General features: G+C 54.2%; 1 protein-coding gene across 1 annotated transcript in view; it reads right to left on the minus strand.

The window, feature by feature from the left end:
* Positions 1 to 9,483: 9,483 nt before the first annotated feature.
* The window catches only part of psap (prosaposin), a 56,304-nt gene continuing 42,304 nt past the window's right edge, over positions 9,484 to 23,483 (minus strand). The window contains exons 9-14 of the mRNA XM_078428579.1: positions 23,260 to 23,355; positions 22,198 to 22,372; positions 20,131 to 20,294; positions 17,881 to 17,961; positions 14,952 to 15,059; positions 9,484 to 9,996 (exon numbers count right to left, since the gene is read on the minus strand). Coding sequence (XP_078284705.1) covers positions 9,961 to 9,996; positions 14,952 to 15,059; positions 17,881 to 17,961; positions 20,131 to 20,294; positions 22,198 to 22,372; positions 23,260 to 23,355 — 660 coding nt within the window. The 3' untranslated portion in view covers positions 9,484 to 9,960. The remainder of the gene's footprint in view (positions 9,997 to 14,951; positions 15,060 to 17,880; positions 17,962 to 20,130; positions 20,295 to 22,197; positions 22,373 to 23,259; positions 23,356 to 23,483) is intronic.

The following is a 23,483-nucleotide window of genomic DNA, read 5'->3' on the forward strand; positions in this document are numbered from 1 at the left end:
GGCCCACGCTGACCAACACTGCACCCCTGACCCCGCAGTAAGTCCCACACCCTGGCCCACGCTGACCAACACTGCACCCCTGACCCCGCAGTAAGTCCCACACCCTGGCCCACGCTGACCAACACTGCACCCCTGACCCCGCAGTAAGTCCCACACCCTGGCCCACGCTGACCAACACTGCACCCCTGACCCCGCAGTAAGTCCCACACCTGGCCCACGCTGACCAACACTGCACCCCTGACCCCGCAGTAAGCACGGACACCATTACCCACACTGACCAACACTGTCCCATGACCCCTTGCCCACACTGACCAACACCGTCCCATGACCCCTTGCCCACACTGACCAACACCGTCCCATGACCCCTTGCCCACACTGACCAACACTGTGTCCATGACCCCTTGCCCACACTGACCAACACTGTGTCCATGACCCCTTGCCCACATTGACCAACACTGTGTCCATGACCCCTTGCCCACACTGACCAACACTGTGTCCATGACCCCTTGCCCACATTGACCAACACTGTGTCCATGACCCCTTGCCCACACTGACCAACACTGTGTCCATGACCCCCTTGCCCACACTGACCAACTGCATTCACTGCTTGTGCTCATCACTCAAACCACCTGCACAAAGTCACGAGAGGTGTAGATTGGGTCTATATTCCTGTTAGAGTTGTGTCCAGTTCTTGGCACCATGTTATAGCAAATGTGTTGTCAAGCTGGAAAGATAAGATCATGTGATTGGAGCAGGATTTGGCCATTCGGCCCATTCAATCATGGCTGATCTGTGTCTCCCTCCTAACCCCATTCTCCTGCCTTCTCCCATAACCTCTGACACCTGTACTGATCAAGAATCTATCTGTCTCTGCCTTAAATATATCCACTGACTTGGCCTCCACAGCCTTCTGTGGCAAAGAATTCCACAGATTCACCACCCTCTGACTAAAGAAATTCCTCCTCATCTCCTTCCTAAAAGAATGCCCTTTAATTCTGAGGCTGTGCCCTCTGGTCCTAGACTCTCCCACCAGTGGAAACATCCTCTCCACATCCACCCTATCCAAGCCTTTCAATGAGGTCCCCCCTCATTCTTCTAAATTCCAGCGAGTACAGGCCCAGAGATGTCAAACGCTCATCATATGTTAACCCACTCATTCCTGGGATCATTCTTGTAAACCTCCTCTGGACCCTCTCCAGAGCCAGCACATCCTTCCTCAGATATGGGGCCCAAAATTGCTCACAATATTCCAAATGCGGCCTGACCAGCACCTTATAGAGCCTCAGCATTACATCCCTGTTTTTGTATACAAGCCCTCTTGATATAAATGCTAGCATTCAGTTTGCTTTCTTTACTACTGATTCAACTTGCAGATGAACTTTTTGGGAATCCTATACCAGCTCCCAAGTCTCTTTGCACCTCCGATTTATGAAATCTCTCCCCATTTAGGAAATAGTCTATGCCTTTATTTCTACAACCAAAATGCATGACTCCACACTTTGCTCCACTATATTCCATCTGTCATTTCTCTGCCTGCTCTCCCAACCTGTCCAAGTCCCTCTGCAGAGTGGGACTCTCTACACTACCTGCCCCTACACCTATTTTGGAATCTTCCGCAAACTTTGCCGCAACGCCTTCAATCCCCTCGTCCAAATCATTAATATACAACGTGGAGTAACGGTCCCAGCACTGAGCCCTGCTGAACCCCACTAGTCACTGGCAGCCCACCCCTTTACTCTTTGTCTTCTGTTGTCCAGCCAACCTGCTACCCATGCCAGTATCTGCCCTTTGATACCATGGCTCTCCTTCCGAAGCAGCCTCACGTGTGGCATCTGGAACCACTCCTGCCTCCAGTGATTCTTGAAATATCACTATCAATCCCTCCACAATCTCTAACGCCACCTCCTTCAGAACCACAGGGTGCAGTCCAATGGGTGACCTATTCACCTTCAGCCCTTTCAGATTCCCACACACCTTCTCCCTTGTAATCGCCACTCCACTAACTCCCACCCCCTGACTCTCTTCCATGGGTGTTGAGGGGAGGGGGGTGTTGGGGAGGGGGGTGTTGAGGGGAGGGGGAGGTGTTGGGGAGGGGGGTGTTGAGGGGAGGGGGAGGTGTTGGGGAGGGGGGTGTTGAGGGGAGGGGGGTGTTGGGGAGGGGGGTGTAGAGGGGAGGGGGGTGTAGAGGGGAGGGGGGTGTTGAGTGGAGGGGGGTGTAGAGGGGAGGGGGGGTGTTGGGGAGGGGGGTGTAGAGGGGAGGGGAGGTGTTGGGGAGGGTGGTGTTGAGGGGAGGGGGGATGTAGAGGGGAGGGGGGGTGTTGGGGAGGGGGGTGTAGAGGGGAGGGAGGGTGTTGAGTGGAGGGGGGTGTAGAGGGGAGGGGGGGGTGTTGAGGGGAGGGGGGGTGTTGAGGGGAGGGGGGGTGTTGAGGGGAGGGGGGGTGTAGAGGGGAGGGGGGGTTGTTGAAGGGAGGGGAGTGTTTAGGGGAATGGGTGTTGAGGGGGGGTGCTGAGTCGGGCAGTGATGTGGGCTTTGTTCCTGCCTTACAGCATAACGTGGTGAACACCCAGTGTGGGTACGACATCCGCTCCAAGGGCCAGGTGAGGATGGAGAGGGGGGCGGGGATGGGCAGGAGAGGCTGGGGGGGATGGAGATGGGGCTGGGGTGGGCAGGAGGGGCTGGGGGGGATGCCCCTGTCGCCGCGCTGTCTGGGGGTGGGGGGTGCGGGTGGGGGGTCGACGTGGGGGTGTGGGGTTGGGAGGCACACAGGCAGCTGACTGGCAGATCACCAGCCGTGGACCCATGGCCCTGACCCCCCCAGTGGCCTCTCCACCCCCCATCCGTCATGCCTTACGGCCCCCCCCCCCCACTCTGTCGTGTCAAATTCCCCATCCCACCCCAGCCTGTGGTCCTCCCATCCCTGGCAGTATGTGTGCGTGTGTGTGCGTGCGTGCGTGTGTTCGTGTGTGTGTGTGCGTGCTTGTGTGTGTGTGCGTGCGTGTGTGCGCGCGTGTGTGTGTGTGCGTGTGCGTGCGTGTGTGCGTGCGTGTGTTCGTGTGTGTGCGTGCTTGTGTGTGTGTGTGTGTGCGTGTGCGTGTGCGCGTGCGTGTGTTCGTGTGTGTGTGTGCGTGTGTGTGTGTGCGCGCGTGTGTGTGTGCGTGTGTGTGTGTGCGTGCGTGCGTGTGTGCGTGCGTGTGTGGCGTGTGTGCGTGTGTGCGTGCGTGCGTGTGTGTGTGTGTGTGCGTGTGTGCGTGTGTGCGCGTGTGTGTGTGTGCGTGTGCGCGTGTGCACGTGTGTGCGTGTGTGCGTGTGTGCGTGTGTGCGTGTGTGTGTGTGTGTGTGTGCGTGTGCGCGTGTGTGCGTGCGTGCGTGTGTGTGTGCGTGCGTGTGTGCGTGTGTGCGTGTGTGTGTGTGCGTGCGTGTGTGCGTGCGTGCGTGTGTGTGTGTGCGTGCGTGTGTGCGTGTGTGCGCGTGTGTGTGTGTGCGTGTGTGCGTGTGTGTGTGTTTGTGTGTGTGATTCACTGCTACCCCGTTGTGGTCGTGGGACGTTGTCCATGGAAGTGCTGCGCTGGGATGCTGGGAGCTGCACTCTGTATCTCGCCTACACCCACTGTGCTTGTGTGTGAGTGTGGGGTGTTTAGTGGGGTACATGTGGTGAGAGGGGGTGCCCTGTACCCCCGTGCCGTCGCCTCACTGGGCGCGGTGCCAGTGGGCGGCACTCACCCCTGTCTGTGTTTAGGTGAAGGACAACCTGGTGATCTACACCAAGGGCTGTGTGCAGGCCTTCGAGGACTGGCTGCCCCGCAACATCTACTTTGTAGCTGGAACCTTGCTCGTCATCGCCTTCCTGCAGGTGAGACCCTCACTGCGACCCCTGACCTCCCACTCTGACCTCTGAACACCTGACCCAGTGGGGGGATGGGGGGAGGGTGGGGCGGTGGGGGGAGGGTGGGGGCGGGTGGGAGGGTGGGGGCGGGGGGGAGGGTGGGGGCGGGGGGGAGGGTGGGGGCGGGTGATTTGTAGGTTAATTGGCTTTGCTAAAATTGTGAATTGTCCCCGGTGTGTGGATTGTGTTAATGTGCGGGGATCGTGGGATAGTATGGACTCGGTGGGCTGAAGGGGCTGTTTCCACACTGTATCTCTAAAGTCTAGTCTATAAGAGTCGCTGCCTCACAAAAGGCAGCCCCCATCATCAGAGACCCACACCACCCTGGCCACACTCCCATCTCACCCCTGCCATCGGGAAGAAGGTGCAGGAGCCTGAAAACTGTACGGTCCAGGTTCAGGAACAGCTTCTGTCCACCAACCATCAGACTCTTGAACTCAGAACAACACCAACACTCACTGTAATGGTTGCACTAACAACTTTGGGCGTTTTTGGACTGTTTTAGTTTAGTTTAGTTTAGCTCTTGATTAGCTCTAGATTGGTTCTAGATTAGTTCTGGGTCTGTTCTGGATTAGCTTTGTCAGTGGTACATCATTGATACAAGGTCTTTGGCTTTGACCATTGATCACCTGTTCACACTAATTCTATGTTATCCCACTTTCTCATCCACTCCCTGCACACTAGGGGCAATGTATAGAGGGCCAATTATCCTACAAACCTCCACGCCTTTAGAGTGTGGGAGAAAACCGGAGCACCCGGAGGAAACCCACGCAGTCACAGGGGGAACGTACAAACTCCGTGCAGACAGCACCTGTAGTCGGGATCAAACCCGGGTCTCTGGCGCTGTGAGGCAGCAACTCTACCGCTGCGCCACCGTGCCACCCGTATTGTGGATATTAAATGATGGGTTTTGTTTGATTATCGCATGTTATCTCTGCGGACTGAGCTCACTGGCTTGTAGTGCTGCTGTTAGTGAGGAGCTGAGTTCCTGCAGCACTCTGTGGGCAGGTCATTGTTGGGTTGTGTGTCACAGACAGTGAGCCGCTGCTGATTCTGACCTCTGTCTTGTTCCCATCAGATGTTCTCCATCTACCTTGCGCGTTCTCTGATCGGTGAAATCAAAGCAATAAAGGCTGGCTGGCGCTTCTAACCGCCGGGACCCAGGCATCGAGTTCAGCATCGCAAACTATCAAAGAATGTATATTTTTGTGCCAAAGGACAATGTAACCGTGACTGTATTGACATACATGTGCTGTACCTCCTTGCCAGCAGACTGCCCTGATCACTTGGCAATGGTCCTTGTGCCAAGCTGGGCACTGTGAGGACGTGTTTGTGCACTGCCAGGGGTGGCGCAGGACGATGAGTGTTTACTGCAGGGCAACGTTGGGGCAGACGGGAGAGCTCACGGCACTGCCACCATTACCACTGCCACTCTCTCCTCCGGCTACACACATGGGCAACAGCGTGGGAGATGTGTACACATCGTGGGTACACTCAATGCTGGAGTAACTCAGCCGGACAGGCAGCATCTCTGGAGAGAAGGAATGGGTGACGTTTCAGGTCAAAGCCCTTCTTCAAACTGATTAAGGGGAGACAGAGATAAGGAATTGTAAGGTGTGAAAACAAGACGAAGGGGGATGTAGATCAAGGACAATGTAGCATAGATCATCGTTAGCTGGGAGAAGGTAATGTAAAGAAGGACAGTCAGAGTGCTCCTCTGGGAAGGGGGGATGGAGACAGGGAAGGCAAGGGTCACTTGACGTTTGAGAAGTCACTGTTCTCTGCACACCGTGGGCAGGGGGCGGTCAACAGACCCAACGCACTTGTTCTGTGGGCACAGGGGCAGTACGCACACCGTGGGCACAGGGACTGTGTACACACCATGGGTGGCGTGGTGTACGTGCCATGTGGACAGTGTAAACACTGGGCACACACGCAGTGCACATATTGGGGGAAGGGGGGCTCATGCAATGTACATACCCCGTACACAGGGGCCGTTTACATGCTGTGGGCACGGGGCAATGCCACTGGGTGCCCCTGGGCAGCAGTGTCGCCCGCGAGCCCTCACCAGCCTGCCTGTTGCAGCAGCCACGGACAGGCCCCTGGAGCCCAGGACAGGCCCCTGCGGCCCAGGACAGGCCCCTGCGGCCCGGGACAGGCCCCTGGAGCCCAGGACAGGCCCGGGACAGGCACCTAGAGCCCGGGACAGGCCCCTGCGGCCCGGGACAGGCCCCTGGAGCCCCGGGACAGGCCCCTGCGGCCCGGGACAGGCCCCTGGAGCCCGGGACAGCCCCCTGCAGACCAGGACAGGCCCCTGCGGCCCGGGACCGGCCCCTGGAGCCCGGGACAGCCCCCTGCGGCCCGGGACAGGCCCCTGGAGCCCGGGACAGGCCCCTGGAGCCCAGGACAGCCCCCTGCTGCCCAGGTTAAGCATCTGTAGCCGGCACCACTAGAGGCCGTGCTCCCTGCCCTGCCCTGCCCTGCCCGGCGTGACCTGCCCAGGGGGACTCAGTACCGACCCTTCTGCCCGTCCCTGGGTGGAGAGGGGCGGGCATTGCCCCTTACCCAGTGACACCCCATCACACTGACCCCCTGCTGGGGCTGAGGCCTGTGTGTGGGGGGCTCTGTCACGCCACCAGCTTCCATCCACCACGGCATTTTTGTCTGAAGAAGGGTCTCGACCCGAAACGTCACCCATTCCTCTCCAGAGATGCTGCTGGTCCCGCTGAGATACACCAGCACTTTGTGTCTATCTTCACTGTAAACCAGCACCTGCAGTTCCTTTTACACAACGTTTTTATTGTTGAATATCTGAATATTTTTACTTGTTTTTTGTAAAAAGTGAATAAACAAGCTTGGCTTCTCTTGCTCCGTGTTGCTGAGGTGTTTGTAGACTCTAACACAATGCTGCAATCTCCCCTCTACTTAAACTGCAACATGGGGCAGTACAGCTCAGGAACAGGCCCTTCAGCCCACAATGCCTGTTCCCAACATGATGCCAAGACAGACTCTTCTCTGCCTATTCACAATCCATATCCCTCTGTAGATAGATACAGTGTTGGATTAACTCAGCAGGTCTGGAGAAAAGGATCGGTGACGTTTCAGTTCGAGACCGTTCCCCAGACTTCACCCACTGATGCCACCCACTGATCCAGAGGCTGAAGAAGGGTCTTTGTCTCCAGAGATGCTGCCTGTCCCGCTGAGTTACTCCAGCACTTAGTATCGATCTTTGGTTTCAACCAGCATCTGCAGTTCCTTCCTGCACATCCATCTCCCTCCATGCCCAGCACGTCCACCTGCCTCCCAAAAGCCTCTTAAACGCCTCCATCACCACCCCTGGCAGCACGTTCTAGCTCTCTGTAACAGAAACGTGCACCGCACATCTATCTATATATTACTAAAACTCTCAGCTTCTTTATATATTTATTTATTTGTACCCAAAATACAGCCAAAACGGTACACGAGAGTGCGACAATTTTAGGCCCACCTTATGCATCATTGGCCTGCGGTTCAAATAGTTGTTATATTTTAAAAGTTATTCACTTTTTAAACTTTAATAAATCATTTTTTAAGCTTTAATAATTCGCTCCCTTTCCCTGCCCGTCAGCCGTGCCTTGCTGGTAATACCTCCGTGTTCGACGTCACAATGGGAACCTAATGGGCCCCGTTGATACAGTACTTACGTAAGATGGCCGCCGGATCCGCGCGTGCGCAGTTGGGGAGGGTTGCTGCTCAGAGGGGGGCGGGACCCATCCGTGTGACGGGAGTGGCGGCCAATGAGGGGGGGGGGGGCGGTGTGAGGAGAGCTATCACTGCTGATGGCCGCCCGGGGCTGGGGTAGATGCTCCCTCTCCCCTTTCCTCTCCCCTCTCAACCACCCCTGGCCTGAGGGAGTTTTAAGGGGGAGGAGGTGGGGAGGGTGCTACACCAATGCAGGAGGAGTTTGGACCCAACAGCTTTGGTCCTCAGCAGCTTCTCCTTTGAACCTTACCCCACTCGCCTTAACGCTCTGCCCCCTAGTGTTCATTTCCATCCTGATAAAAAGGCTCCCACAACATAACACTTACGGTACAGCACAGGAACGATGTTTGTGCCGAACATGATACCAAGTTTAGTTGACTTCATCAGCCTGTGCATCATCTATATCCCTCTCCCTGCATGCACAATACAATAAAACTTTACCCCAGGAGGGAAAGTGATCTGCCAACCATCATAAAACACAAGGTGGGGGGGGGGATTGGTGAACGCTGTGAGGGGGGGGACAGCTTTGTGTGGGGGGGGAGGGGACCGCTGTGGGGGGGAGGGGGGAGCCGGTGTGGGCGGCCCGCTGTGGGGGGGGAGCCGGGGAACGCTGTGGGGGGGGGGGGAGGGGACCGCTGTGGGGGGGGGGGAGCCGGTGTGGGGGGGACCGCTGTGGGGGGGGGGGAGCCGGTGTGGGGGGACCGCTGTGGGGGGGGAGCCGGTGTGGGGTGACCGCTGTGGGGGGGGGGGAGCCGGTGTGGGGGGGGGGAGCTGGTGTGGGGGTACTGCTGTGGGGGGGGGAGCCGGTGTGGGGGGGGGAGGGGACCGCTGTGGGGGGGAGCCGGTGTGGGGGGACCGCTGTGTGTGTGGGGGGGAGCCGGCGTGGGGGGACCGCTGTGTGTGGGGGGGAGCCGGCGTGGGGGGGGGGGGGACCGCTGTGTGTGGGGGGGAGCCGGCGTGGGGGGGGGGGGGGAGGGGACCGCTGTGAGGGGGACAGCTTTGTGTGGGGGGGACCACTGTGGGGGGGAGGGGACCGCTGTGGGGGGGGAGTGGACCACTGGGGGGGGGGGGGGAGCCGGCGTGCTTTGTAAGTTTGCCAGCGCCGTAAGTGGCCGCTATTTGAATACGTTGTGAATGCAGCAAAGAATCTCACCGTGCCCTTCTTCAGACTGAAGGGTCTCGACCCGAAACGTCACCCATTCCTTCTCCAGAGATGCTGCTTGACCCGCTGAGTTACTCCAGCACTCTGTGATACGTTCGATTTGTACCTGCATCTGCAGTTATTTTCCTACAAGCAGAGAAGTAGCTCCCCTTCACTCTGGTATTTACAACCAGGAATCACTCTGGGTGCAGAGTTTGGTCGATCACGGTAGAGTTGCTGCCTCACAGCACAAGAGACCCAGGTTCGATCCTGACTACAGGTGCTGTCTGTACGGTGTTTGCACGTTCTCCCTGTGACCGTGTGGGTTTTCCCCGGGTGCTCCTCTTTCCTCCCACATCCCAAAGATGTGTGGGTTTGTAGATTAATTGGCTTGCTAAAATTGTAAATTGTCCCAATTGTGTAGGATAGTGCTATAGTGTGCGGGGATCGCTGGTCGGGGTGGACTAGGTGGGCCTGTTTCCCCCGGCAGCTCGTTCAATACACCCACCGCCTAGTGCGTGAAAAAGTTACCCCTTGGGGTTCCTGCTAAATCTTCCCCCCTCACAACCCCATGTGTGAGTGGAACATCCACTCTATCCAGGCTTTTCACTATTCAGTAAGTTTCAATGATCATCTTTCTGAATTTGTTCTCAACTCTTCCTATCCTTCGTGCCAATGAGACGACTCTGTGGTTCAAAAGGAAGCGAGGACAAAGACCGGACTTAACACAGACTTTATTGACCAACCGATTTGTACATATTTATCAAATATTTTACAACAAACTAATGATTGGACAGATCAGCACAGTTTAGTCATTCTGACCACGATGCCCATATATTAAAGGAAGCATAATCCAGTTATTACTTCATTAGTAAAATCACTTAAACACCAAAACCCTATACATTAATTGTCACGCATGAAGGCTAACCTTAGATGCAGCTCCTTCCTGTTAACAAAGCCCAGATTTGGAGCTAACTTTGATCCTTAATTTCCTGCAGTGCATCACATCATAGTTAGGGTCAAAATTAGACAGATGTCACGGAGTATAATCAATAACCGCAGGGCAGAGAGATATGGGGATTATGGAACATTCCCAGCTGGTTACAACAGACATTTCTACACAAAGCTGGAGCTTAGAATTCAAAATAAACTTAAAAGCATAACTGTGTCCATCCGGGAGGTGATCGATCCCCTTCAGTTCCAGATGTGACGCTTGCAATGTTCAACCGCCTGTCACAATGAGAGAGAGAGAGAGAGAGAGAGAGAGAGAGAGAGAGAGAGAGAGAACCATCAGGAACGGTTCACCAACAGTGGGTTATGGTTCACACAGTGACAGCACGGAAACAGAAACGGCCACACACCGACCGCTCTGGACGCCAAGTCAATGGATATTTTTAAGGCAGAGATAGGTAGATTCTGGATTAGTGTGGGTGTCAGGGGTTATGGGGAGAAGGCAGGAGAATGGGGTTAGGAGGGAAAGATAGACTTGATGGGCCAAATGGCCTAATTCTGCTCCTATCACTTATGAAACAGTTCCTTCAGCCCAACTCAGACTAAATGTCCCATCTAAGCTAGTCTGTGGAATTCTCTGCCACAGAAGGCAGTGGAGGCCAATTCACTAGATGTATTCAAGAGAGAGATAGATTTAGCTGTTAGGGCTAACAGAATCAGGGGATTGGGGAGAAAGGAGGAACGGGGTACTGATTCTGGATGATCAGCCATGATCATATTGAATGGTGGTGTTGGCTCGAAGGGCCGAATGACCTACTCCTGCACCCATTTTTGTTTCTAGTCTCCTCTGGCCCCTTTTGTCCATATATCCCTCTAAACCTTTCCTATCAATGTACCTGTCCAAGTGTCTTTCAGATGCCTTAACTGTACCTGCCTGCAGTACTCTCTCTGGCAGCTCATTCCTCATACACAACATACAGTGCGTGAAGAAATTGCTCCTCAGGTCCCTTTTAACTCTTTCCACCATCACCTTAAACCTATGCACTCTAGTTTTACATTCCTCCACCATAGGAATAGTCTGTCTGTTCATCTTCTTTAGACCCACCATGATTTTACAAGTCTCTGAAAGGTCACCCCTCAGCCTCCTACGCTCCAGGGAAAATTGTCAGAGCCTATCCAGCCTCCCCTTATCACTCAAGTCCTGATAACACCCATGGAGATCTGTTTTGGATCCTTTCTAACGCCATCCTTCCAATGACTAGGTGACTGTGGCACAGCGCTCGAGTTGCTGCCTTACAGAGCCAGAGACTCAGGTTCGATCTCGACTAGTGCTGTCTGTACGGAGTTTGACCACGTTTTAACCCAGACTCGCTACCACAGCCACGTGCGTTTCCATGGCGTTTGCCCGTCCATCCTGTACCTCGTGGCTTCTAACTCCAGTTCCAGACTGAAAAAGGGTCCCGACCCGAAACGTCACCCATCCTTTTTCTCCAGAGATGCTGCCTGACCCTCTGAGTCACTCCAGCACTTTGTGTCTACCTTTGGTACCTGCAATTCTTTCTTCATAAAATTGTGCACCTGCGTTCAGAGATCCCTGTTCTACCACATTCCTCAGAGCACTGCCATTCTATCATTCTTGTTTTCATATAATATCTGTATTCACCCTCACACGAGACACAATTAAACTAATGGATCCAATTTTCTTATGATCAAAAATGATTTTAAAAAGGTATGGCAGAATTTGTGTAAACTCAAATTTCCATAAGTAAGGTCCTCCATAACCCAGGAAGTACCTGTATCTCCATTGTGGATGGAATCATAGTTAGAGAGTCATACAGTTTAAGAAATAGGCCCTTCGGCCCAACTTGCCCATACTGACACAAGCATGGAGGGAGTTTGAGCTGAGAGTGGGGTGAAGGGGGGGGGGGGGGGGGTCACAAGTTGGGCAGGCGGGCCGAATGGGCAATTGCAGTAAAGTGTAGATAAATTCCAAAACAGGAAGGCAGACTGTGTAAATGGTGCTAAGATTACAAAATGGGGAATTGAAACAAGACCTTGGTGTCCTTGTACAGTAGATGGAAGCTGCTGGTGCAGCAAGTGTTTAAGGCAGCAAATACTACGATGGTCTTCATAGTGGGTGGGATTGGGTTGGGGAACAGGGCTGTCCTTTAGGGCGGTGCGGTGGCGCAGCGGTAGAGTTGCTGCCTCACAGTACCAGAGACACAGGTTCAATCCTGACTAAGGGTGCTATCTGTACAGAGTTTGTACGTTCTCCCTGTGACCACGTGGGGTTTCTCCGTGATCCCGTTTCCTTCCGCACTCCAAAGACGTACAGGTTTGTAGATTAATTGGCTTGGTATACTTGCAAATTGTCCCTAGTGTGTGTAGGATAGTGTTAGTGTGCGGGGATCGCTGGTCGGTGTGGACTCGGTGGGCCAAGGGGCCTGTTTCCCCACTGTATCTCTAACTGAACGAAACTACAATGATACAGAGCTTTTGAAGAGATCACGCCTTGGGTATTGTTTTTAGTTTTTAATCTCCTGGTCAAAGATGGAAGGTATTCACTGATCGGTGACCAGAATGGTCCCCGGGATGCTGGGCAGGACTGACGTTTGAGGAGATTGGAGATGATTAGATTTACATTCATTAGAGTTTGGAAGAGCAGGGATTTCATAGAAACATAAAAATCCATTAGGATTAGAGAGTAGATGCAAGAAGGGTGTTCAGAAGCAATGGGGATAGTTTAGTGACACGAGACAGGGCAGCAATGGGGACAGCTTAGAGACACGAGACAGGGCAGCAATGGGGACAGCTTAGAGACACGAGACAGGGCAGCAATGGGGATAGTTTAGTGACACAAGACAGGGCAGCAATGGGGATAGTTTAGAGACACGAGACAGGGCAGCAATGGGGACAGTTTAGTGACACGAGACAGGGCAGCAATGGGGATAGTTTAGAGACACGAGACAGGGCAGCAATGGGGATAGTTTAGAGACACGAGACAGGGCAGCAATGGGGATAGTTTAGAGACACGAGACAGGGCAGCAATGGGGACAGTTTAGTGACACGGGGCAGGGCAGCAATGGGGATAGTTTAGAGACACGAGACAGGGCAGCAATGGGGACAGTTTAGTGACACGGGGCAGGGCAGCAATGGGGATAGTTTAGTGACACGGGGCAGGGCAGCAATGGGGATAGTTTAGAGACACGAGACAGGCCAATTATAGGACTGGGATGTGGGAATGGTGAACCTATGGAATTCTCTACCGGAGAAGTCAAAATTATTCATTATTATACATTATTAATTACATTGAAGAAGCCGGCTATAAACCTTATTGATATAGAGATCAAGGAAAGCTGGAACAATGTATTGGGTTGAATAATCAGCCATGTCCATTCATGATCCAGACATGGGAGCTGCAGAGGGACTTGGGGTGCAGGTTCAAAGGTTCATTTGCAAGTTGAGTCGGAAGGCAAATGCAATGTTAGCATTTATTTCCAGAGGACTGGAGTATAAAATCAAGGATGTAATGCTGAGGCTCTACAAGGCGCTGGTCAGGCCGCATTTGGAATATTGACAACAGTTTTGGGCCCCACATCTGAGGAAGGATGTGCTGGCATTGGAGGGTCCAGAGGAGGTTTACAAGAATGATCCCAGGAATGAGTGGGCTAACCTACGATGAGCGTTTGTCAGCACTGAGCCTGTACTCGCTGGAGTTTAGAAGGATGAAGGGGGACCTCGTTGAAACATACCGAATAGTGAGCGGCCTGGATAGAGTGGATGTGGAGAAGATGTTTCCACTAGTGAGAGAGTCTTGGACCAGAGGGCACAGCCTCAGAATTAAAGGACGTATCTTTAGAACGGAAATGAGGAGGAATTTCTTTAGCTAGAGGATGGCGAATCTGTGGAATTCATTGCCACAGACGGCTGAGGGGGCCGTCATTGGGCATTTTTAAAACGGAGATTGACAGATTCTTGATTAGTACGGGTGTCAGGGGTTATGGGGAGAAGGCAGGAGAATGGGGTTGAGGGAAAGATAGATCAGCCATGATGGAATGGTGGAGCTGAGTAGATGGGCTGAATGGCCTAATTATGCTCCTATGACGAACCATTGAACGGCAGGGCAGACTGGAAGGGAATCGTGTTATGTTATGATCCACGTGATGGAGATTCAGTCTCTGGTTACTCTTCAAAACTTCAGCACAATGGGAAACGGTGTCAACTCAACTCAGGGCCATAGTTTTCAGTGTGACACTGTGGCGCAGTGGTGGGGTTGCTGCCTTACTGCGCCAGAGACCCGGCTTTGATCCTGACAATGGACACTATCTGTATATTCTCCCTGTGACCTGCCTGGGTTTTCTCCGAGATCTTCGGTTTCTTCCCACACTCCAAAGACGTGCAGGTTTGTAGGTTAATTGGCTTGTTATAAATGTAAACTCTCCCTAGTGTGTGTCGGATAGTGTTGATGTGCGGGGGGAATCGCTGGTCAGTGCGCACCAGGTGGGCCGAAGGGCCTGTTTCCGCGCTGTATCTCTAAACTAAACCAAACTAAAACTAAGTAGTGACAGAAAACCCACCACCCGTATCCAGGTCACAGGAAACTCAGAATGAAAACATGTTGGAAGCACTGTGGAAGCAGGGCAGTGTGGTGGTGTTACTCTGCCTCTGGAAGCAGGGCAGTGTGGTGCTGTTACTCTGCCTCTGGAAGCAGGGCAGTGTGGTGCTGTTACTCACACTGCCTCTGGAAGCAGGGCAGTGTGGTGCTGTTACTCACACTGCCTCTGGAAGCAGGGCAGTGTGGTGGTGTTACTCTGCCTCTGGAAGCAGGGCAGTGTGGTGCTGTTACTCACACTGCCTCTGGAAGCAGGGCAGTGTGGTGCTGTTACTCTGCCTCTGGAAGCAGGGCAGTGTGGTGCTGTTACTCTGCCTCTGGAAGCAGGGCAGTGTGGTGGTGTTACTCTGCCTCTGGAAGCAGGGCAGTGTGGTGCTGTTACTCATGCTGCCTCTGGAAGCAGGGCAGTGTGGTGCTGTTACTCACACTGCCTCTGGAAGCAGGGCAGTGTGGTGCTGTTATTCATGCTGCCTCTGGAAGCAGGGCAGTGTGGTGGTGTTACTCTGCCTCTGGAAGCAGGGCAGTGTGGTGCTGTTACTCACACTGCCTCTGGAAGCAGGGCAGTGTGGTGCTGTTACTCATGCTGCCTCTGGAAGCAGGGCAGTGTGGTGCTGTTACTCACGTTGCACTGGGTTGCGGTGTCCATATTTGCGCACCAATATGAAGGGCCCCAGACACACTTATCTGCTCCCACCAGATGTTTCCTTGGTCCATCGCAAACCCCAATATTCTGTCCATGAGAGTGGGGAGTTAAGAATCAGTCAAACATCACCACTTCAGGCTAGAAACTTTGTTTCAGGTTTACATTGTCCGAGGTTAATATCGTCGGGTACAATGGAAAGTTTTTGTGTGTATGCTAGACCTATTTAATCAGATAATACCACAGAATTAAGCCAAACACGAGGACAAAAGGCAGAACGCAGAGAGAGACAGCAGGGTGCAGAGGATAGTTATTCAGGTTACTCAGCTCTGTAGCGCAACAGTGCCAGAGATAAAGTGCAATATCCACACTGAGGCAGATCGGAGGGTGTGACTGTACCCTCAGCTCACGGCAGGACCAGAGGCCTGGTAACACAGGGGAACTTTTTAAAGTGCACTTTAGGTAGTTGAATATTTCCTTAGTTACCAATGCCAGCTGTTTGCTGAATGCACAGCTATGCCCCGTCTGTCAGGGAGTGGATTCTCCCTCTCTGTCCTGGTGCTGGGGTCTCTGTGTCCTGGTGCTGGGGGTCTCTCTGTCCTGGTGCTGGGGTCTCTGTGTCCTGGTGCTGGGGTCTCTCTCTCTCTCTGTGTCCTGGTGCTGGGGGTCTCTGTGTCCTGGTGCTGGGGTCTCTGTGTCCTGGTGCTGGGGTCTCTCTCTCTCTGTGTCCTGGTGCTGGGGGTCTCTCTCTGTGTCCTGGTGCTGGGGGTCTCTGTGTCCTGGTGCTGGCGGTCTCTCTCTGTGTCCTGGTGCTGGGGGTCTCTCTGTGTCCTGGTGCTGGGGGTCTCTGTGTCCTGGTGCTGGGGTCTCTGTGTCCTGGTGGTCTCTGTGTCCTGGTGCTGGGGTCTCTCTGTCCTGGTGCTGGGGGTCTATGTGTCCTGGTGCTGGGGTCTCTGTGTCCTGGTGCAGGGGGTCTATGTGTCCTGGTGCTGGGGGTCTCTCTGTCCTGGTGCTGGGGGTCTATGTGTCCTGGTGCTGGGGTCTCTGTGTCCTGGTGCTGGGGACTCTCTCTCTGTCCTGGTGCTGGGGGTCTCTCTGTCCTGGTGCTGGGGGTCTCTGTGTCCTGGTGCTGGGGTCTCTGTGTCCTGGTGCTGGGGGTCTCTCTGTGTCCTGGTGCTGGTTCTCTCTCTGTGTCCTGGTGCTGGGGTCTCTGTGTCCTGGTGCTGGGGGTCTCTGTGTCCTGGTGCTGGTTCTCTCTCTGTGTCCTGGTGCTGGGGGTCTCTGTGTCCTGGTGCTGGGGGTCTCTGTGTCCTGGTGCTGGTTCTCTCTCTGTGTCCTGGTGCTGGGGTCTCTGTTTCCTGGTGCTGGGGGTCTATGTGTCCTGGTGCTGGGGTCTCTGTGTCCTGGTGCTGGGGTCTCTGTGTCCTGGTGCTGGGGGTCTCTCTGTGTCCTGGTGCTGGGGGTCTTTCTGTGTCCTGGTGCTGGGGGTCTCTGTGTCCTGGTGCTGGTGGTCTCTGTGTCCTGGTGCTGGGGTTTCTGTGTCCTGGTGCTGGGGGTCTCTCTGTGTCCTGGTGCTGGGGTTTCTGTGTCCTGGTGCTGGGGGTCTCTGTGTCCTGGTGCTGGGGGTCTCTGTGTCCTGGTGCTGGGGGTCTCTGTGTCCTGGTGCTGGTTCTCTCTCTGGGTCCTGGTGCTGGGTTACCCATCATAGCACCCACCACAGCTTGAACAGCATTGGACGGGTGCTCAAACAGGAAAGTCCTGGGCCGGGCTGGCAAATGGGATCAGCACAGACAGATGTTGGGGTGGGAATATTTCTGTGCTCTACGAATCCATGAAATGATTCTTGACCTAATCCATGTCACACCTTGCATCACCGCTAAATCGAAAGGCACTTGAATAGTTTGTGAAATTAATGTGACAAGTTCAAAGGGGGGGGGGGAACACACTAGAAATGTGTTGGCTGATATCCTGCAGCGCAACATTGATGGAGTAACTATCAAATATAAAGGTAGATGCAGGGAACCGCAGATGCTGGTTTACAAATAAAAAAACGTGACAGCACGGTGGCACAGCGGTAGAGTTGCTGCCTCACAGCGCCAGAGACCAGGGTTCGATACTGACTACGGGTGCTGTCTGTATGGAGTTTGCCGAAGGGCCTGTTTCCATACTGTATCTCTAAACTAAAGGCAAAGTGTTGGAGTAACTCAGCAGGTCAAGCAGCATCTCTGGGGAACATATATATCAGGCTTGAATTCTGAAGAAGTGTCCCGATCCCAAAAGATCACCCATCCATGTTCTCCAGAGGTGCAGCCTGGCCCGCTGAGTTACCTTGCATCTTATTATGATCAAATGTAATCTGGCTGTGCAAGTCTTTTACATCTGTTTAGAATTAAGGAACAAACTAAGAGTGGACAAAGGAGATTAACGATCGTTTTAGTATAATTGTAAAAATATATCCAAAATGAAGAAGTGTGTGTGGTACTTTCAAGACTAAACCACATCTTTAAAATTGAATGTTGCTTGCGTGCAGTTGTTGATGTACTGTGGGGCAGGCCACACCTGGGACTGGGCTGGGTCAGGGGACAGGCCAGGTGGCAGGATGGCCAAGTGTTGATGCTTTACACGCACCAGGGCACAGCTGGGACTGGGCTGGGTCAGGGGACAGGCCAGGTGGCAGGATGGCCAAGTGTTGATGCTCTACACGCACCAGGGCACAGTCCTGTGAACTCCAGCTGACCGCTGTCACTTCCACGTGCTGCCCAAACACCACCCAAACACCACTCAAACACCACCCAAACACCACTCAAACACCACCCAAACACCACCCAAACACCACCTCGGGCTCAGCTCACACGGCAACGTGCACCAGAAACAAGAGAAATGTGATTATCAGAGAGCAAAGCATACTCACACTGCAAACCATTGTTGGATTCAGGCTCTCCAACAGGACTTGAATTAATATGGGTTCATACTGAGAGACCAGCTGGTCACACTGCAACACAAAGTGGTGACCAGAGTTAGTCACCATGTAGACACTGCACAGTATCTGGTGGACACAGCTCCACATTCATTCACAGCATGAGGAGGCAGATAATTTACACGGCCTGGTGCACAACGTTGCTGCCTCACAGTGCCAGAGACACGGGTACCATCCCCACTACGGTTGTACGTTCTCCCCGTGACCTGCGTGGGATCTCGGTTTGGTATAAATGTACATTGTCCCCAGTGTGTGTCGGGCACCATCCACAACTCTCTCTCTGCTACATCGGGCTCTCTCCTGCACCCGTGCAGAACTCATTGATTTCATTACCTTTACCACCAACCCACCCTGCTCTCAAATTCAAGGACTATCTCAGACACCTCTCCCCCCTTCCATCATCTCCCTGTCTCCATTACAGGGACAGACTGACTGACGTCTACTGCAAACTTCCTGACTCCCGCAGTTACCTGGATCGTACCTCCTCCCACCCTGCCCTTTGCAAAGACGCTGTCCCCTGCTGTCAAATGCTCTGTCCCTGCTGCAGCTGCTCCCAAGATGGGGCTTCCATTCTCCGACATCTGCGATGTCCTCTTTGTTTAGCAAACGTGGTTACTGTCAGATGGATCCCTCACCCGCGTCTCTTCTGGGCCTCACAGTTTTACTCTCCCTCCCCCCAGACAGAACAAGGATAGAGATCCCCTGGTTTTCACCTTGGACCCAAAACTCTGCATCCAACACATCATTCTCTGACACATCAGGCACCTCTAACGTGATCCCACCATTAGTCACATTTTCCCATCCCCACCCCTTTCTGCTGTCTGCACAGACCGCTCTCTCTGCATCAGCTTGCTTCACTCACCCCTTCCCACCCAAACCACCCCCTCCCCAACAACTGCAGGCGATGTAACACCGGGCCCTGTACCTCCTCCCTCGCCTCCATCCAGGGACCCCAGCAGACCTTCCAGGTGAGGCAGAGGTTCACGTGCACCTCCTCTAACCTCACCCCTGCATCCGCTGGTCCCGATGTGGGCGACCATTTTGTTGAACACTTGCGCCTGGTCCACCAAGGCCCACTGGATCTCCCAGTTGCTAAACATTTCAAATCCCTTCCCATTTCCATAATGATGTTTGTGTCCTGGGCCTCCTCCATTGGCAGACTGGAGGAACAGCACCTCATATTCCCCTTGGGCAGCTTACAACCCAGCGGTATAAATATTGAATTCTCCAATTTTAGGTATCTAAGCTACAAACCCCTCTCCTCTCTGTGGCCACCTGGATGTGCGCCCATTTCTCCCTTCACCCTCGACTTGCATTCCTTCACAATTGCACTTCTTCTATCCCTGTCCCACGCCTTTTGTCTTTTCATCTCTGACCTTTGTTTAAACATCTGCCTATAAAAAGCTCCCCTGATCTGTGTCCACCTATCACTCGCCAGGTTTTGCCCCTACCGCCCCCCTCTTCCAGCTTTTTACTCCCCCCCCCCCCCCCCCCCCCCCCCCATCACAACAATGTCTGAAGAAGGGTCCCGACCTGAAGTGTCACCTATCCATGTTCTCCAGAGATGCTGCCTGACCCGCTGAGGTACTCCAACACTTTGTGTCTTTTTTGTAAATCAGCAATTCCTTCAAGATACTAGAGGCCAGGGACTCGGGAATATCACAGGTAGCCCTGTCTATTCCTTCACACAGTCACACCATGTCCCTGAAGAACACATGTGTAGGAAGGAACTGCAGATGCTGGTTTAAACTGTAGACACAAAATGCTGGAGTAACTCAGCGGGTCAGGCAGCATCTCTGGAGAGAAGGAATGGGTGACGTTTCAGGTCGAGACCCTTCTTCAGACTGAAAGTCACCGGAAAGGGGGATGAAAGATATAGACGATGATGTAGAGATATAGAACAAATGAATGAAGATATGCAATAAAAGTCACAATGATAAAGGAAACAGGTCAATGTTAGCTGCGGTTAGGTGAAAACGAAAAGCTGGTGTGACTTAGGTGGGGAAGAGATGGAGAGAGAGAAGGAATGCAGGTCTTACTTGAAGTTAGAGAAATCAATATTCATACTCCTGGGTTGCAAGCAAAATATGGTGAAGAACCCACCTCCACTCATCACAGAGGGGCCATTACAGGCTCCCGTTATCCATTGACTTAGCAAAGCTGGGAAACACGTGTGTCTCTTACCTCATCATGCATGGTATCTGGGAGCATGGCGCACACCTTATCCAGAGCAGCCTTGATCCTTTTCTCGGTGGAGTTCTTCTCCAGTAAATGATCCAAATAACTTACCATTGTCTCACAGATTTCACATAAAGCAGTTGGCTGCTGCTGCTTTGATTTGCTTATCTCTGAGGTGGAAAGAATGAGCAGAACACAAACCAAATGGAAAATTACCGGAGGTAGAGGCATTTAGTTTCAGTTTTTTTAGCTTTAGAGATACAGCGTGGAAACAGGCCCTTCGGCCCACCAAGTCCGCCCCAACAAGTGATTCCCATACATTAGCACTATCCTCCTACACAGTATGGACCACTTACAATTTCACCATGCAAATAAAACCTGTACCATCAAACCTGTACGTCTTTGAAATGTGGGAGGAAACCAAAACACCCGGAGAAATCCCACGCAATCACAAAAAGAACGTAGAGGGGGGCTGTCGGAGAGAGAGGGGGGCCGTCAGAGAGAGAGGGGGGCCGTCAGAAAGAGAGGGGGGGGGCGTCAGAAAGAGAGGGGGGGGCCGTCAGAGAGAGAGGGGGGCCGTCAGAGAGAGAGGGGGGGGCCGTCAGGGAGAGAGGGGGCCGTCAGAGAGAGAGGGGGGCCGTCAGAAAGAGAGGGGGGGCCGTCAGGGAGAGAGGGGGGCCGTCAGAGAGAGGAGGGGGGCCGTCAGGGAGAGAGGGGGGCCGTCAGAGAGAGAGGGGGCCGTCAGAAAGAGAGGGGGGGCCGTCAGGGAGAGAGGGGGGCCGTCGGGGAGAGAGGGGGGCCGTCAGAGAGAGAGGGGGGCCGTCAGAAAGAGAGGGGGGGCCGTCAGAGAGAGGAGGGGGGCCGTCAGGGAGAGAGGGGGGGCCGTCAGAGAGAGAGGGGGGCCGTCAGAGAGAGAGGGGGGCCGTCAGAGAGAGAGAGGGGGCCGTCAGAGAGGAGGGGGGCCGTCAGAGAGAGGAGGGCCATCAGAGAGAGGAGGGCCGTCAGAGAGAGAGGGGGGCCGTCAGAGAGAGGAGGGGGGCCGTCAGAGAGAGAGGGGGCCGTCAGAGAGAGGGGGGGCCGTCAGGGAGAGATGGGGCCGTCAGAGAGAGAGAGGGGGGCCGTCAGAGAGAGGAGGGGGGCCGTCAGAGAGAGAGGGGGGCCGTCAGAGAGAGAGGGGGGCCGTCAGGGAGAGAGGGGGCCGTCAGAGAGAGAGGGGGGCCGTCAGAGAGAGAGAGGGGGGGCCGTCAGGGAGAGGGGGGCCGTCAGGGAGAGAGGGGGGCCGTCAGAGAGAGAGAGGGGGGCCGTCAGAGAGAGAGAGGGGGGCCGTCAGAGAGAGAGAGGGGGGCCGTCAGAGAGAGAGAGGGGGGCCGTCAGAGAGAGAGAGGGGGGCCGTCAGAGAGAGGAGGGCCGTCAGAGCGAGGGGGGGGGGCCGTCAGAGAGAGAGAGGGGGGCCGTCAGAGAGAGAGGGGGGCCGTCAGAGAGAGGAGGGCCGTCAGAGCGAGGGGGGGGGCCGTCAGAGAGAGAGAGGGGGGCCGTCAGAGAGAGAGGGGGGGCCGTCAGAGAGAGAGAGGAGCCATCAGAGAGAGAGGAGCCGTCAGAGGGAGGAGGGGGGCCGTCAGAGAGGGGGGGGGGGGGGGCGTTGGGAAGCTCCTGATGAATGCGTAGTGCCGTTCAAGAGAGGACCCTGCGGCTGGTGGCCAAGGATGGGCCTTCGTGAGTGCCGGAGGTCGGACGGGCCCACAGTGGGAGCTGCAGGACACGCTGCCAAGAGAACAACGAGGGACCAGGCTTGAAGGGAGGGGGGCCCTGGAGAACGAGGGACCCGGCGTGGGGGGGCTGCCAAGAACAAAGGGGAACCATTGGGGACCACATTGAAGACGTGATGTTATCTGTGGCCTGTACTCGACGGCTCTTTGCACTCTGTGTGTGGAACGCAAAACAAAGAACCTCAGTGTCACATGCAATAAGAAAGTATCAGTCATTGATTCATTGCATTTACTTTCCCCAGCTACCACGGTGGCTGCCAGCCCACTGCCCCAAACCGGAATAAGAAAGAGCGGGACTGCACGTTACCTGCGGCAGCCGTCTTGCACAGGCCAATCATGGTGCACACAAAGGTGGGGTCCATCTCCTGGGACAGCAGCTCAATCACAGCTTTACCGTACTGGTCAACAAAGTCTCGACATTCACTTTCAACTGTGGTCGGCAGAACAGAGCAGACTTTGCCCAGAGCTTCAGTGATGGCCTCCTGCAGGTCAGAAACATGGCAGCCGTTACACAGACCCGTGCAGTGAGGTGTTCGGTGGCAACACTTCCCTTTACATCCCACTCCACTGTAGAAGCAGCTGCGAGTATAGAAGTTGGGGGGTCACATCGCAGTTGTACAAGGTGTTGGTGAGGCCGCACTTAGAGCATTGTGATCAGTTCTGGGCACCGGATTTTAGGAAAGACGTTGGAAAGGGTACAGAGACGGTCTACAAGCATGTTGGCAGGACTCACAGACCTGAGCCTTTGGGGGCAGTTGAGCAGGCTAGGACTGTATTCCTCAGAGTGCAGGAGGATGAGGGATGATCTTGTAGAGGTATACAAAATCATGAGAGGATAGATCGGGTACTCACACAGAATCTCTTGTCCAGAGTCGGGGAATCAAGAACCAGGGCACGAGGTTTGAGCCGAGGGGTAATTTTTTTTGTTTTAACAGAAGGTGGTGGGTGTATGGAACGAGCTGCCAGAGGAGGTCGCTGAGGCAGGGACTATCCCAATGCTTAAGAAACATTTAGACAGGTACATGGATAGGACAGGTTTAGAGGGATATGGGTCAAACGCAGGCAGGTGGGACATGTTGGTCGGTGTGGGCAAGTTGGGCCTGTTTCACGCTGCATCACTCTGACTCCATAAGTGGCAATTTCTTGGCCTGGTCATCTAACCTGCTGCCTGTGGGTCTGGGCTCTCACCTGTTATACTCCTCTGCAGCAGGGTGTCTAACCTGCTGCCTGTGGGTCTGGGCTCTCACCTCGGTTGTACTCCTCTGCAGCAGGGTGTCTAACCTGCTGCCTGTGGGTCTGGGCTCTCACCTCGGTTGTACTCCTCTGCAGCAGGGTGTCTAACCTGCTGCCTGTGGGTCTGGGCTCTCACCTCAGTTGTATTCTTCTGCAGCAGGGTGTCGATCTCCTTCATGGCAAACTCACATATCACACATCCCTGCGAATCTGGTCCCTCCACCGGTCCCTTCTAAAGACAGAAAATACTTAATGTGAAGAAAGAATTAAAGGTAACTGAAGCCACTATGGATTTCACAGGAAAAAGGTGCCACACAAGCTACAGACTGTGATTAAAGAGAATGCAATCGAGATTTACCA

Source organism: Rhinoraja longicauda, chromosome 35 (assembly GCF_053455715.1).
Source record: "Rhinoraja longicauda isolate Sanriku21f chromosome 35, sRhiLon1.1, whole genome shotgun sequence".
Lineage (NCBI taxonomy): Eukaryota > Metazoa > Chordata > Chondrichthyes > Rajiformes > Arhynchobatidae > Rhinoraja > Rhinoraja longicauda.